This window comes from Dicentrarchus labrax, unplaced genomic scaffold, assembly GCF_905237075.1.
Source record: "Dicentrarchus labrax unplaced genomic scaffold, dlabrax2021, whole genome shotgun sequence".
Classification (NCBI taxonomy): Eukaryota; Metazoa; Chordata; class Actinopteri; family Moronidae; genus Dicentrarchus; species Dicentrarchus labrax.
In genome coordinates this window covers 5,355,038-5,371,039 of record NW_026136715.1, presented here as the reverse complement: position 1 = coordinate 5,371,039, position 16,002 = coordinate 5,355,038, and the positions used below count along the sequence as shown (strand labels likewise).

The 16,002-nt window shown below is 40.3% G+C and overlaps 2 protein-coding genes across 2 annotated transcripts; one reads left to right on the top strand and one right to left on the bottom strand.

The window, feature by feature from the left end:
- Positions 1–5,402: 5,402 nt before the first annotated feature.
- Positions 5,403–7,012, top strand: irx7 (iroquois homeobox 7). The gene is made up of 2 exons (XM_051424191.1): positions 5,403–5,660; positions 5,974–7,012. Exons 1-2 carry the CDS (start codon positions 5,442–5,444, stop codon positions 6,742–6,744), a joined length of 990 nt encoding a protein of 329 aa, XP_051280151.1. The 5' UTR covers positions 5,403–5,441; the 3' UTR covers positions 6,745–7,012.
- Positions 7,013–8,564: 1,552 nt separating this feature from the next.
- On the bottom strand, positions 8,565–15,215 carry cd40 (CD40 molecule, TNF receptor superfamily member 5). The gene is made up of 9 exons (XM_051424189.1): positions 15,015–15,215; positions 14,367–14,451; positions 12,857–12,979; positions 12,622–12,765; positions 12,424–12,517; positions 10,838–10,896; positions 10,244–10,342; positions 10,106–10,134; positions 8,565–9,242 (listed from the first exon to the last, which is right to left on the bottom strand). The coding sequence occupies exons 1-9, from the start codon at positions 15,084–15,086 to the stop codon at positions 8,958–8,960; spliced, it is 990 nt and encodes a 329-aa protein (XP_051280149.1). The 5' UTR covers positions 15,087–15,215; the 3' UTR covers positions 8,565–8,957.
- Between the last annotated feature and the right edge of the window lie 787 nt (positions 15,216–16,002).

The following is a 16,002-nucleotide window of genomic DNA, read 5'->3' as shown; positions in this document are numbered from 1 at the left end:
AAGCAGATAAATGGTTTATGAAACACTATACTGTAGCTGTAAGCAGATATAACTCCTCCTGTGGGCACCAATAAGTGGAGGCTGGTGTATGAACAGAGATCATAGGAGCAGTTACTGTCCTTAAAGCTGCATACAACTACTTTATAGTGTGTAAACCATTTATTAATTGTTTGCATACTGCTTAGAATTGCTTAATAGGGGGACTTGAAGTGTTATCAGTAAAGAAATGAACTGTATTAAGAAGATAAATGCAAAGATTCAGACTCAGAAATAACCCATATGGCTTCACCTTGGGAAGGAAAAATGGCATCCTGCCTTTTTCATGCTCTACATACGTGCAGGGGAACTATGTAGAAACAGGGTGCAGCGAATTAACAAGCTGATCTGCAACAACGAGCACACCGGGGAGGCCGCTCTGACCGGGCTCCAGCTAACTGGGCCAGGGCTCTAGCTGAGGGATCCTGGGGGCCCAGCACCCACCTACCGGGGCCTGACACAGGGAGACACCAGCAGCAGCACCAGCTGTCACACTGGCCATCACGGCCCAACCAACGCCGCCTGTCACTCACCCAGCGGAGGGCCGTCAATCAGCCTGCACCCAGGAGGGAGCTGGGAGGCGGGCCACTGCCCGGCCCTAAACAAAGACATACTTACATTTGCAAGCGGTTTCAGCGCCACTACCATTTTGAAAGAATGATAGAGTGGTCCTGATAAGAGTAATGACAAAGGACAAAGAGTGGAAGGGGGTCTGGGGAGAGGGGGTCAGATAGTAAAGAGGTGGGAGAGCTTGATAACATTCACACTTTGCTTACATCTCTCCATTTGTGTTGGTGCCCCAGGAAAATCTCATTAGGAAGGAAAATTGCAGTTCTGGTTGAAGACCATGATATATTTTTTGCCAGTTGAGCTTTTCACTTTATAAAATCATCTTAAATTTTAGCTTTAAATGTTTCTTTGTTGGGATTTTGATTTGTGGATATATTTAAATGTTCTGTCGAAATACCCTAAACACTTTTAAAATAGACAATTTTCATCTTTTCCTTCAGCTTTTTGAATGTCTTTGCAGATTTTCACATAATATCCTTAAAATAAAATAACAATTCCCCCCTCCTCTGGCTCAATTTCGAAGAATCAACTTTCTCTCCTTTCATATCTGGTGCAGTAAAAAATAAACTAACAAGCAATAGGTGTTGAAGACTGCGGATTCCCTTTAGGCTTTTGTTGTCTTGTTCACACCTACCTATGAGCTATTCTAATTACATGTTTAGTCCCTTTGTTGGCTCGCAGGTAGGGGATTGCCTGTAATTGAGGTCACACCTAAACCTTTTGTCCTGACCTGCTCATTAGTCATCACTGTCATTCTGCATTTTTACCCAAAAACCAGGCCCTTACTTGACTTAACTTAATTGTCTGTGTCTGTGAGTTATAATGTGGAATATGCAGAGGACTTGCAGATAAAGCAGATAGCAGACATACGGCACTGTTCCAATACAGAGGAATGACTCAGGTGTTATCAGAGATAAAGATAATTTCATCCTCTTTGCTATCTTGTACTGTATCTCTTTCAGTGCTGAGGACAATCGTCTTCCATTTGGCCACTTCTCTCTCCTGTAAACGACTGACATCCTAACGGCAAACAGCACAAACTCGACCTGTCAGCGCAAGACCAACACCTGCATTGTGGTGGAGCTGCCAAAAGAGGAAGAGAATGAAAAGACGATCTACAAGAGGGACAAAGGCTGCGGCCCTGAGCTGTTTGTGTTGTGAGATGTAGACTACTGATGCCATAAGCCTCCTTCTCTTTGCACTCTGCTCGGTCCATTGTTGCTCTTGTTCAAATTTGCTTTAGGTTCTGTGGACCCCGCCCAAATAAATTCCTTCTTTCCCTCCACCTTCACCACTTCTTCAGTATCTCTCTCTCTGCACATTTGGGTCCACGATTGTACATTAGTCTACACTCAATGATATGTCATAATATGAGAAACACCTCTTCGGATAACCAGTAACAGGGCTAAAGTGGGAGAAAGAACACAGGAGAGGTCAGCTGATTGTTTTCATTATTAATTAACCTGCAAATTATTTGTTTGATAAATACATTTTTCGGTTGAAAAATGTGAAAAAATGCAACTTTGCAGAGCTCCAAATGACGTCTTCAAATGTCTTGTTTTGTCCAACAAACAGAAGCAGCAACCTGATAATGTTGCTTCTTTCTTTCTTTCTTTCTTTCTTTCTCGGAAACAATGCTAGAAACAATTACTCCATTCAAAATAGTTTCTGTCAATCAACTTATCAATTAATCGACTAATGGTTTCAGTTCTGGTCAGCAGCATTTCCTCCAGAATCAATCATCCCTCACAGAGTGCAATTGAAATACACAATAGCATTCACACCACAACAGAAATCACAACACGTTCATTTAGGAGAAACGTTTTTTTTCCAAAACACCTAAAGGAGAACAAGTCCCCTGCCACATTTTTCATTTCAACAGCTTCAGCACAATCCCCTCAGAGGCTGAAGTGGTTTTGTTTGAGGAGAGAACAGAAATCTGCAAATGAGAGGAAACAACACTGTTCATTAAGAGGGATCAGTATTGTAACAGTATCAGCAGCAAAATGTAATTAAAGACTTAAAATTAAAAGTACTTATTAGCCTGTGCAGCAGAATGACTTCGATACGATGTATTACATTATTGGATTATCGTCACTAATGCGTAAGATCAGATCAGATAAGAGAGAGTTTATTGTCATCCATCTGTATACAGTGCAGCACAGAGAGGAATCAAATAGCGGTTTTACTGGTCCTGGTGCAAACAACAAGATACAAAACCCAGGTACAAGACAGGGTGTAGACGTGTAGTGCAATACGCAGGACAACAACACAAACGTTATACAAATAGAAAAATATAAGTGAACATGTTTAAATATGTTCGGACTTTGTTGCAACAGGTTGAGGTTGAGCACATTTGAACTACTTTTTTTTTTTTAAATCTCTGATATTTTATACAGATGTTCAGCTTTAAAGTAACTAGTTACAATAGCTGTTGAGTAAATGTTGTCAAATAAAGCACATGTATCCTAACATTGTACCACTGCTCATTAACTTTTTCTTATGTTTCTCTTTTTTCACTCTTTTTTTCTGTAAACATTAAAAGTGAGATCAATGATTTCTCCAGAGAGTTCCTTTCAGTAAATGACTACTTGCAGATATTGCATTCACAGATTTATCTTTATAGTTTTTCTTCTGTCTCATTCAGTGCTCTACGGCTCACACACAGACACATTAAAGTACATTAAAGTGCATTAATGCTAACTTGCGTCTTTGTATTTCAAACAATACAACACAACAGAGGTCAACAGCACCACAACGAACAGTCCTTAAAATGACAATGACGTCAAGTCAACTCCTCCCTAAAACAGTTTACATTATAACTTCCATTAAGGTTGAATTCATCGCAGGACTTTTGTATTAGCTTCCACTGGTTTCAGCTACCTTTACCTAATAAAATGACAACTGAATGTAAATTCCTAATAAACATGAATCAGTGTTATATTTGCAAGCTCAATTACTTCTCAACTGTTTCAAATCATTATAAAAATAGAATTAAAGAGGCAACCACCCCAAATTACCTTTAGAGATTTCTAAATTTGTGAATATTGTGTGTGTGTGTGTGTGTGTGTGTGTGTGTGTGTGTGTGTGTGTGTGTGTGTGTGTTTACATATTAGGGTAATGTTAGGCTTAAGCATTACAAATGAATTCCCCCACTCACTTGTACATGCAGGTTTTAGTAACATTAAGGGTCCTTTAAATGCCTTTAAATCAAAGAAAAAGCTGAAAAGAGACATTACTGAAGTTAACCATGTCTCATGTCACTGTGTCAGTTTTAGTCATGGTGGCAGACCAGCAACTTAAGAAACCCCACTTACTGAAGCAGAGGGAGTGAGAATTATAGAGTAAATAAAAGAGGCATCCTGAGCTTACAGCATTTAAAATATAAACTTGGACATGTCGAGTCTACATTTTGGATTTGGAATAAAATGCAACTAAAAGAAGGAAAAATAATCGAAACTGAAACATAAATGAGGATAATCAATTTAAAAGGAGACGAGTGTAAATGTGATATCTTAATACTCGTCTTCAGGTTTCATCCCAGCACGTTTCGAATAGACACGTTTTAAATATGCTGTGTCTACCTATCACCCTTTAAAAGTACCACTACACCTCTTAATACTGTTAATATAATAATCAAAATTATGCAAGATAAGCGAGGTGTGTTGCTCCTTTGAACTCAAACACTGAGCTGAACTTTGGCTCGTTTGAAGGGGGACAGTGGAATAAGAAGTGTAATCTTCTCCTCTTATCTCTAACAACCCCCCCTCCACACACACACACACACACACACACACACCAACATTAGCATCTGTTATCTCACAATTATCATATACATTAGTCAACACCTGTTTCACTTAACCTCGTTTAATTAGGGCCATTGAAACGTTGCGCTTCACCCAATACAATGCCATCCGACATGTAAAAGGGCAGTTTGTTATGGTTCAGTCAATAAATTAACAAATAAAAAAGCTATAGCTCTGAGGCTTGTGAGGCTAAATGACAACTGTTATATGCTTTATGCATTTTCCTAAAGATCTGCAAGAAGTTTATTTTGGAGAATGCGAGGGAATCTTTCTTAGCGAAGCTTTTACGCGTGCGTAAAAGACATTTTGTGTTTATTAGGATAATTTAATGCGACTGAGATGATTAATTCAATTCACAAAACTACAGATCTGTAGGTGATGAAGTGTCAGAAGCGACAGTGCAGACTGGCAGGATGTTGTTAACTGAATTCAGGTCATTTTCTAAGCTCTCCGCCGATTAGTGCCAGACGCGAGAAGTGTTAGATTCGTCATAAAAAAAATACATCAAACCGGTGTGAGCTTCCATGTCGTGAAAACAAAATAAAAACATCATAAAAACGATTTAAACATAGAAATGGAATGTTTTAAAATGTGAAGTCTTCTCTTTATGAGATGTGAAGTGTTAAAAAGACAGAATGCATATTTTGTGCTGAGACTAATGATAAAAACGAAAAGACTCAATATAAGTTGTTTGGCTGATGGTTAATTCTGTGAGTCTTCATTCACCTCTCCAAAGAAAAAAGGTTGCATTTGAATTGAAACTTCAGCTCTCTCCAGAAATCAGTGCGTTGCGTTAAGTAGCACATATTTAGCCTCTCCAAGAAAACGCTAAAAGGAACAGCGGAGGGCTTCTTTGATGGGATTTATTGCCAGTGAAAGCTGTAGGTCTTTTGAACGTAGCTGTCAGTCAATACCAGAGGGACCTCCCCCATCCTCCCCCCGCACACACCCGCTGGCAGCTGACTGTGTATAAATAGATCCAGGAGGTTGGGTTGCCACTCAAACTCGAATAGCTGGGACGCAGGAAAGATGCCCGCATCGCAAACTGGATTTGGCAACTTCTTCTTTGAGAGGAACATCAGCATGCCGACTGGATATCAGATTCCGGTGCTGGGATGCCCACCGGGTTCGCAACAGCAGCAGGCTCAGCATCTGGCAGCGATGGCAGCTGGGGTTCCCATAACGTACTCAGGACTACAAGGATACAACTTTATCCCCTATCCACACCACAGGCACATCACACACATGGTGAGTTGATCATACACAAAAGTATTTCAGTCATGACATAAAAAAAAAAAAAAAAACTCAAAGGCTTTGTGGGTAATCATTACAACCTACTTTTAACAACTGATCATGATCATCAGGCTGTGTACTCACACACCGCGCTGTAATTAAGTTATGCCTATCAACTGAACTCATGTAAATATATTCAGGAGGATTTTCCTTCATTGCACTTCTTTGTATACCAGTATCACTCACTGAATTGTGCGCTCTGGGTCAAAGGGTCGCCGACTCCGTGCGTAATTTCTCGCTCTAAAGTTCCCTTTTTCTGTTTTTCCAGAACAACGGTTTCGACTTGAAGGCCGCCTCTCCCTACCATCACGCGCTCCTGGCTCGCGGGGGAGCTTTCTACCCGCCGTACCGCCCGGGAGCAGCCGAGGACCCCGGTAGGGTCGCCAAGGTGGCCACCCGAGAGAGCACCGGGGCGCTGAAGGCCTGGCTGAACGAGCACCTGAAGAACCCGTATCCGACCAAGGGTGAGAAAATCATGCTCGCCATCATCACCAAAATGAGCCTCACGCAGGTCTCCACCTGGTTCGCCAACGCGAGGCGACGCCTGAAGAAGGAGAACAGGGTCAGCTGGGCGTGTAAGGGCAAATCAGATGAGGAAGATGAGGAGCAGGAGGGGGAGAGCGACGAGGACGACGGTCCTCTGCAGAAATGCCATTTGGATGAGCGGGATGAGGCAGAACCTCAAACTGAGCGCGCAGACGCGGATGAGCAGGTCGACAGCGCGTTGGACAGCTCGGCACCTGTGGATGCGCGTTGTTTGGAGGTGCAGCCGAGCAGCAAGCACGAAGACAGGGAACTTGCACTTGTCAAGAAAGTTGAAAAGAGTGACTCTGATCACACGCCATCCGCTTTGGAGAGTAAAGAAAACATTGCCAGCCAGAAACCCAAAATCTGGTCTTTGGCAGAAACAGCCACCTCAGAGACTGTGAAGAAACCTTTGGACAGTATTTACCACCCGGCCGGGAAACTGTGGGCTGAGTGGGCTTCGAGAAACGGGCTGTTTGTTCCATCATGCTACACCACGCATGAAATTGTCTGAGCGGCTATTCAGACTCAAATGAGAGACACTGTCCACACCTTTTGCACTTTAAACATTCAAACCTCAGGGATCTGATCATCAACTCCTGAAGTTTGCAGTGAAATTTAAAAACAAAAATCTGTTTTGAGACCAAAGACTAAAAAACATGTTATTGTAAATAAATGTAGATGTATTTTTCCATCACCAACCTGTAAATTATGTTTCCTTTGTCTAATCATGAAGAAATATTTTTGCTTAAATAAAAGTTCAGCTTCTTGCGAAATCCTGACATGTTTCACTGGTGTGTATTTGACTTTGTTTAGGCAACATATTGAGTAGGAAATGGACAAATGAAGCCATATTGCAGCTTTTTTTTCAGTTATTTCAGAGTTTAGAGTTTATGTTAACAAAGGCTTGGCACAGAAGAAAGCACTTTCTTCATTATTAACAAATAATCTAATGTAACACTTGAGAAGTCATCTTATTTATGTAAATTGATGAGTACAAGAACAGTATCGGCCACCCTAGAAGTTCAGGTTTCTGGTCAGCAATTGTTGCTTTAACTTTAAACATTTTAAAATATTACACCTCAAATTTCTTAAATCCCTGTGTGAATGCAAGTGGAAGCTTCTTTTAGCCACCCCCCCTCGGGTACAGTGTAAAATTCACTTTAGATGAGCCATCAGCAGCAGAGCCCGCAGGCCGTTCAAGGTGTTAGTAGAGTTCAGGGGATTGGCTTCACTATCAATCACACAGGTTCCCATGTAAATTCAAAGGGCTGTACCTCCATTAATCCGGGGATAATGAGAAAGCCCCTGGGAGCAATCCAGCCTGAAATGCAGTTGCCTTGTCTTCTGGCCTCACCTCTCCATGCAAATCCCTACAAACAGGAACACACAGAGGGAAGATTAGCTCTTATCTGAGCCCCCTTTCCTCACAGCACACTGATGAATACAATATAATGTCACTAAACTTCAAAACAAAATGTAAAGAACTACTTAGAAAAAACCGCTGCTTTTGTTTCAGACTTTAACAATTCCCACTTAATGACACTTCTATTTCCAGTTGGAGTGTTAGAGAATATGAAGGGCACTGTAGAGACACAATGTGATGCTCCATGAACCTCTAGCGCCCCTCTGAGGAAATCTCCAGTAACTACAGCCCGACTTCTTCCATTAGAGCAATGTTTTTAATACAGTGGGGAGAGAGAGCAGGTGAAAGCGACAGGTGCAGCCAAACAGTAGCTTAGTTCTTGTCGTTTGGCCAATGTTATCAAAACGCACAGCTCATGGAAGCAAATAAGGGAACTTTAAAACCCTCAATGGCGGCCATTTGCGCCCAAAACCAGGCTCCTTTATTGAGTAATAACTTAGTTCAATCTGAACACACCTACATGACAGACATATTTTTAGATTCAGTGTGACTTACGCTTTCCGAAGACACCAATATCTCCAATGCACCACGAATACACGTCCACATATCCGCTTAGAAATCACTCCTCAGAACTACAGAACTCGCCTGAGAATCTTCGTGTTTTTAAGTTTTCTTCAGTATCAAAGTAATGCAGTGACAGCTGTCTGTACATACACGAGTGCAATGGACACAGGAGCTGCTTGTAGCTACTTCGGCACACTTTTAATGCTGCCAATTTTTACGAAATCGTAACAAATACAAGCCAAACTAACTGGACTTAAGCTGCAGCCCACACGATAACTCACAGCTGAATCCACAACGTTATACTTCCTGTTTACACCCCCTAAAGCATTATGGGAGCTGTCTCTAATTTAATTAAAGTCCTGCATCAAACGGACACACAGCAGGGAAAATAAACACTCTCAGGGTTTAAATGTCAAGTACCGTACATTTTAATGCAAATAAAAACACTTTTAAATTACATGCTGTTTCCATACACAAGCATTGCCGTAACACATCTTTACCTTTGTACAATTATGTACAAAATGCAAGAATTGACATAAAAGTTGTCATAATTCAAACAAACACACAGTGAATATGAGCCTGCCACCAAAAAAAACACTACCAACTTAAAAACTAATGCTCACTGGCCCACTAGCTTTTAATATTGTTACACTACAACTTGGTCATTTCAGCACATCATTTAAATTCACTGGAAACACTTAATGTGGAGAAATATGTACAACTGAAACATAGAGGCAACAATACAAACAGGTTACACTCCCTGGTATCAACAATGGAGACCTTAATGGCAGCTGTTTTCAGTCTGTTAATGTTTGAGTTTGCGATTCCTGTCTGGAGAGGACGTATGTTTTCCCATTCTCCTGTGTCACAAAGTTTCCGTTTTCAGTGAGACGTTGGCCCATATCCGATGACATCTCTTGGCTCGGCTCGTCCTCGTTTTCCACCGGTGTCCTCAAAGAGCTCTCTTCTTGTGAGGACAGCATCTCAGGCGACATGGATTCTTCTTCGTTATCGGTTGGTTGTGTTATTAGTTTGTGTCCTGGCAGGTGCACCTTTTCTTCCATACACGATTCCACACAGCCCTACGAGAGAGAAACGGTGTTGAGATATAGAAATATTAGAAATACAAAATATTTCATTTTTAAGCTTTGGGAATGTATGTACGTAATGGAAGTAATTTCTTATGCATTTAAGACAACAGTTTATGTTCACATGCACTAAATTGATCAGATCACTCCACTCCAAATTTTCACATAAACATAAAACCTGGTTTTCTTTTAGGGGATTAAAAAAATGTAGGTTAAGGGATTACGAATAACCCCCTAACTACTGTGCTGTAGACCCTAAATAAAATGCCATTTAAAATATAGATAAAATATAATAAGACTGGAAACAAAAGGAAAACAGCTGGCCAGGGCTCTGTCCAAAGGTAAACAAAACATAGCCTGCTGTTTTTACACTTTAGACCCAGGTTGGCTGGTTCTCCCTGTTTTCTAGCCTTTATGCTAAGCTAAGCTAATCACCAACTGACCGTATCTTCATATTTAGTGTGCAGATACATAAGTGGTATTGATCTTCTGATTTAACTCTAGGCAAGATGCAGAATGTGAGTATTTCCAGAAATGCTAAACTATTCCTTTAAATGTGCAAATCACAAAGAGACTTCAGTGGGAAATTAACATCATGTTCGAGTGTAACATTGTTTTATCCTGTCAGCTGCTGGCAGTAATCAACTGAATGTTGATAATCATTCACAGAAAATAGTCTTTTTGAGAGAATGTCAACTTTAAATGCAATCATTTGCCATGTTTAGGGAGTACACCTGTTTATTTAAGTATATATTCCGCAATATAATGTTGCTGGTGTTTTTTTTCCTTCATCCCAACACTATATGGATTCAAGCCCTAATATAGCAGTCAACAACGAAGACAAAAATCATATTTACCTTTAAATTTCCTCTCGCATCTCGTTGACCTATCACGAAAGTAAGAAGAAGAGAGAGAACATGAGTACATTAAGTGGATTACTGAAACATTACCTCATGAAACATGTTATAAGACAGAGTGTTTTGTGTACAGCGTACCATATTTTCGGCAGACAATGAGTACAGCAATGACTATTACCAATAAGGCACCAATTATTGATATAGTGATCACGAGAGCATGGTTCCGTTTGGTTTCCTCTGTAAGACAAGAAAAAAAAAAAGCCATTAGGCACAGATCGATCCTTCCACTGGTGTCTAACCCGCACTCATGATGTATTATTTCCTATAATACAAGACAATTAGATCAATTGAGTAGAATATAGGTATTTATTTAAAAGAATATAGAACTTAATACATTAATGTCCTCCACAACAGGGAAGCACGTCAATGAAAAACATACCTGTAGCACATTTGCATCTTAGCAGAAGAAGCACAAACAAGAAGGTGTGGAGAAAATAGGATTTTCATGCTTACTTTTTCATTCTAAAAAATCCAAACATAGTGGAGTGTACACGCAGATGTAGTGTTGATAAGTGTGTAAGTGAAAGTTGTTAATCACACACTCAAAACCACAGACCAACATAGACTAGCAAGATGTACCATCTCAACGCCTCCAGAGTTTCGTTATAGCAATCACTAACCACACAGCTGCAGCGGGAGAGATAAAACTTCATCCGCCTACACAAAACTTACCACAGATGGTGTCGGATATGTCTGTTCCGCTTTGTCGCTCATGCTGTCCATTCCCACATCTGCAGAGAATTTCACAGTGTTAAAGGATAATTCCTATCGTGACCAAACGATTAAGATTCAGGTGACTATTTGTCCTGAAGTGTCTAAAAAGAAGACGGCAGTTTGCTAATGTTATTGTGCATAGACACCTGGGCAACAAATGAAAGGAAAACAGAAGTCTCCAGAACATCTTCAATGCTTCTAGGCACAAGTCTTCTGTAAGTTTGGAAGCTTTTTAATCGCTTGAAGATCCAATCATCACTAAAGTGTATATGATGCAAGAGAGCCAATAAAAATGTAATGTAATGGTCAAAGCTGTCATGTTGCCATTTAAGGTATGCTGATTGATTCACACAGTCAACTCATGCATTGAGTAAACTGCAAAAAACATTCCACCTTAAAGGTTGCTGGTGGCAGCTGGTAGCCGGTGAGTGGCACAGGGAATTAAATAAGTTCTTTCTGCAGTCTAGCTGGATAATGTTCACTAGTAAAGATAAACAGGCAGCAAAACCTCATTTTATTCATCATTCAATGTGGTTTCCTCATTTCTGATTCACTGGAAACCTTATAAAACCAGCTTGTGCTGCATCCGCAATGCCTGAAGGAAATGAAAGTCTAGCGAATTTGATCATGTGGTCAGTTACACTTGACTAATGTATGTGAACTTGCCACTGTAGGAACAGTGGTTACGTATCTATCTCTGACTGTGAAGGCCATAACACAATTTACATAATTTTCATACTCATCAAACCATTTAGTGCCCTGTATGGAAGCATTTGTTATGTTTCTTCCTTTAATTATTCAGGTTTTTCCTCCAATTTGTCATTTTTATGTCCAATTAGGATTTGCTGAAAAAGTTAGCTGCTAGTTCTTTAGAGATGAGACTGAATGTAAATGTAGTCAATCCAGTGCAAGATGCTTAAGGTTAAAGTGAGCAACCAAAGTGCTTGTTGGCGCAAACAGAACCTTTTCCGTGTGGAATTCGGGGGCATCCAACATCCAACAATTTAAAAAAAAAAAAAACCCGGGTCCAGGTGTCCGGAGGAGGTAAGAAAGTTTTCAACACACTACTTTGATCCCTTTTAGGGGATCAAACAATCCAGTGTGAGGTTATGAATGCCTTTGAGGAGAGATTGTCCGAGTGTGTGCGCGCGGTTATGGTAAACCTGTACAGTTCCGACCACTCAAAGCGCTTTTACACTATGTGCCACATTCACATCGAACAAAAACTAACATTCATACACACTCACACCGATGCACAGTTCAGTATCTTGCCCAGGGATGCTTTGGCATGTGGCCCCAGGAGCTGGGGATCGAACCCACAACCTTCCGATTAAGGAATGACACTCTCTGCCTCTGAGCCACAGCCGCCCCCATACCCATTTGAAAGACAATCGTGTCTGTATGGCGGCCAGATGTGGTTAAAAGACCCATCGTATGAACTAGTCCTAATAGTGCTAATATAGGCTCACAACCTCAGCAAAGTTTTTGCAGTGCTGCTGCTCTCTCAGTTCATATGTCAATGTATCGGAAGTTCCTATACTTACTCTGTCCACTTCATACAGACTCCGCTCGATGAGTTCCCACTGGAAAATGTGCCTTTGGCGCATTTTTCACACACAGTGTCACGTGAATGATTGCCTGAAAAACAAAAGTGTGATAGCCAAAAACAGGATTTAGCACACTGCGAAAAAAAAATCTGATCACGTATTATATTCAATATAAATAAAAGTTTCACTTTGTACCTTTGGATTTAACCCCATATCCCGGTCCACAAACTGTATGCGGGACACAGGTTATGCATGCTTCAGCAGAGCAGTGAAATCCGTCTTTACACATGCAGATGGTTTTTTCTGTGCGTACGTGGTTAGGAGGCCTGAAGTTATTATCTGGAAGAAGAACAGACACGAGTTGTACCACGTCAAACATAAGTCTCTCAATAATGGGACCTGTTTTGTTTAATTTGTCTCATGTTCTTACTTGGGTCACAGTATGGCTGACGTTGACACTTCTGTTCACTTGTGTATTTATCTTGATAATCTGTCACCCCACAGTCTTGGCACACTGGTTGCTGACAAGTGCTGCTTATCGTCATGCTGGTCCCTGAAAAACATAGTGTTGCTTCATGGTGAAAATGCAGTACTGTGGAGTATTATTGTATTTAAATGTATGCGCTAAAGGGGGACCTGTGGCTTAAAGAATTAGTTTGACATTGTTGGTAATATGTTTATTCCCTTTCTTGGTGACCACTCTCAAATTCTTCTGTTAAATACAAAGCTACAGCCAGAAGACAGTTATCTTAGCATAAAGACTGGAGATAGAAGGAAAAAGCTACTCTGGCTCTTCCCAAAACTCAACCAGATGCATCCACCAGCACCTCTAAAGCTCACTAATTAGGTTATATCTGATTTGGGTAATCCATACAAAAGTCTACTGTTGGGGGACTATTTCTTGCCGGGGAGCAGTAAGCTTGTTGTCTCCTGGTTGTAGATGGTTGTAAACTTTCCAGAGTGCAAGATGACGTCTGAAAATGTCTTGATTGTTCCACCAAAAGTCCCAAATTCAAAAGATTCACTTCACATTTATTTAAATCAGTCAAAAGGAGCCAATCCTCTCATTTGATGAGGGATTGTTTTTCCTATTTTTGCCTGAAAAATGACTTAAGCAACAGTTATGAAAATACTTGACAATTACTTTTCTGACAATTGATAATCGATAAACAGACTACTTGTCTCAGGTCTACATGGATGTAGCTTCATATAACAGACAGAGATGATAGTGGTATTGATCTCCTCCTCTAGGTCTTGGAAAGAAAGTGAATAAATGAAAGTGAAACAGAATCCAATGAAGGAAAAGAGGGAAACTAAATGAAAGCAAAAGTAAATCAGTTAAGTCATCTTGAAATGTGCTGCCTTTTGTCATCTTTGTCTTCTACACACATTTCATGTTCATTTTGTATGTTCTTTTATTGTAAAGGCCCCTTAGGGACATGCACTGGAAATTAGCTGTAGTTATAAATGCTGTAATACATTGCTTTGGATAATTGTAAAACAGCTTTCTATATAAACTGTATCTGTTTATATCAAATAAACATTAAATAAAATGAATGAATTAGCTTTGTGTTATGGTAAATGGGAAACAAGTGACTCGGAGTGGGCCGCACAACACACCAGGTGGTGCTCCAAGGTCATCAAATACAGACCCTCTGGCAAACCATAATGTCGGTATTTGGCGACCTGGGAATGAGACAGCTATCTGTCTCCAGAATGACTGACCCCTCCTTTACTCACACATCTACTGGAGGAACTCATAATTTGTCGGTTAGGACCCTATTTTATACATTTTCTACATTGAGCAAATGGGACACAACCCCTCAACAAAGTCTGTGTGACTGCAGTCCAACGTCCCAGGGGTGATATTAACAAATGATCTAGTGACATTGTTAATATGTAATGTAACAAAGCCAGCAGAGGAGAAAGTGTTTACGTACCTGGACCACACATCTGACAGCACTGCTCATTCTTCTTATACTGCGTTAGCGGGTCGCACGGCTGAGCGGCAGTCTGCAAAAACAACTGTGTGACATAGAAAAAAAAATGGTTAGGCTTTGTATCCTCTCTTGTGATGTTTTTTCTTTGTCACGGCAGTTGGCTTCACTTCCTCAGACCAGACTGAGAGGAGCGTGACGGAAAGTCCCAAGCATTCAGCAAGCCTTTCAGTGTGAAACTCAATGACAGCCAGGTGCATTTCTGCTCTTTCTTTTGAGGGCTTTGCTATTAATATCATGGTTTTGCGTATTGGGTTTCAGACAAACTCATGTGTTTTCACCACAACCTTTAAGTCACCATAGAGGCTGCGGCGAAAACGAAAGTGAAAGTAACTTTTAACGCGATGTGCGCCATTGGGTGTAACCTTAATAATGTGCACAATTTCGACCAAAATACCCGAATAAACTATACTTATGAGGAAAGGATGGATGGAATAAACTAATGTAGTCTAGATTATAGCACAAGTAGAGGAAAAACATGTAATTGCGACGATGTAAAGTGAGCTACTTAGGCTACACTAACCCGATCAGCAGTCCAAATCTCTCTCTTTTTTGTTTTAAACAACGAAATACATGAATCATGTTACTCACTGTAAGAGCCCAAATCACCACCACCGGCAGAAACAGGTGCATCCTCATGAGTTGGTCTGGTAATCTCAACATGTTGCTCTCCGCTTCAACACCGAGCTGTCACCGAGGCTCCGCTGTGCTCTGCTCTGCTTTATCTGGCTATGAGGGTATTTCCTCCTCCGCAGTCGCAGTTAGGGGTAGTTTCCCATGTGACTTGACCATTTACTGTAAATTTGTACTATATCGTATTGTACCTGCCACGCTTTTGGGCCATAAAACTGTGCAGAGGTACTAGGATTCTCCTTATGTACAGTATCAATACCACAGCCGTGAAAATGTGCAGTTGGTTTTAGATAAGGAGAATATTTAAGTTAAGTAAGTCTCAGCAGGGGCGGATCTAAAGAAATAAACATGGGGTGGCAGAAATATATGATGATTGAATCGCAAAAACATTTATCAATATTTGCTTGGAAAACTACAGAAGCCCAGAACAGCCATGGATTTAAATTTTTTTTTTATGCACTGTTGCAAGTTTGTTTTCTCGTGATAACAAAATAAATTTGTTATCTTGAGAAAACAAATCTTTTTATATCAAGATAACGAGATAAGACGTTATCACGAGATAACAGTGCATAAAAAAAAGAAAAATCCATGGCCATTCTCAGTTCCGTAGAAAAGCCCCCAAATTAAGATATTTGAACTTAAAAACATTACATTATTGTGGCACATTAGTAAAGCAGTGAATAGAAATATCTTAAAGTTGGCATTAGAAATCAATACATTGTTTTATTTACAAATCTTCAAATTGTTCCAAACACATATCTTTTTTTCATTGAACTTCAGCCCATCACTTAGTCTAAAAGGTGCACATAACAGATCATCCAGCTATGTGTTATATTTCACACCCATCTAGATCCGCCCCTGACTACCAGTGGATTATTGTTACTCAGATGTCTTTTACTTTAGTAAAATAAACAATAGTCCTGTATTGTAAAAGAATCACCGTCAG

Coding starts and splice junctions, on each gene's coding strand:
- cd40 (XM_051424189.1), bottom strand. CDS start 15,086: ATGTTGAGATTACCAGACCAACTCATGAGGATGCACCTGTTTCTGCCG. Junction 12,518..12,621: donor ATATGGGGTTAAATCCAAAG/GTACAAAGTGAA, acceptor TTTGTTTTTCAG/GCAATCATTCACGTGACACT. Junction 10,897..12,423: donor GTCTGTATGAAGTGGACAGA/GTAAGTATAGGA, acceptor AATTCTCTGCAG/ATGTGGGAATGGACAGCATG.
- irx7 (XM_051424191.1), top strand. CDS start 5,442: ATGCCCGCATCGCAAACTGGATTTGGCAACTTCTTCTTTGAGAGGAAC. Junction 5,661..5,973: donor ACAGGCACATCACACACATG/GTGAGTTGATCA, acceptor CTGTTTTTCCAG/AACAACGGTTTCGACTTGAA.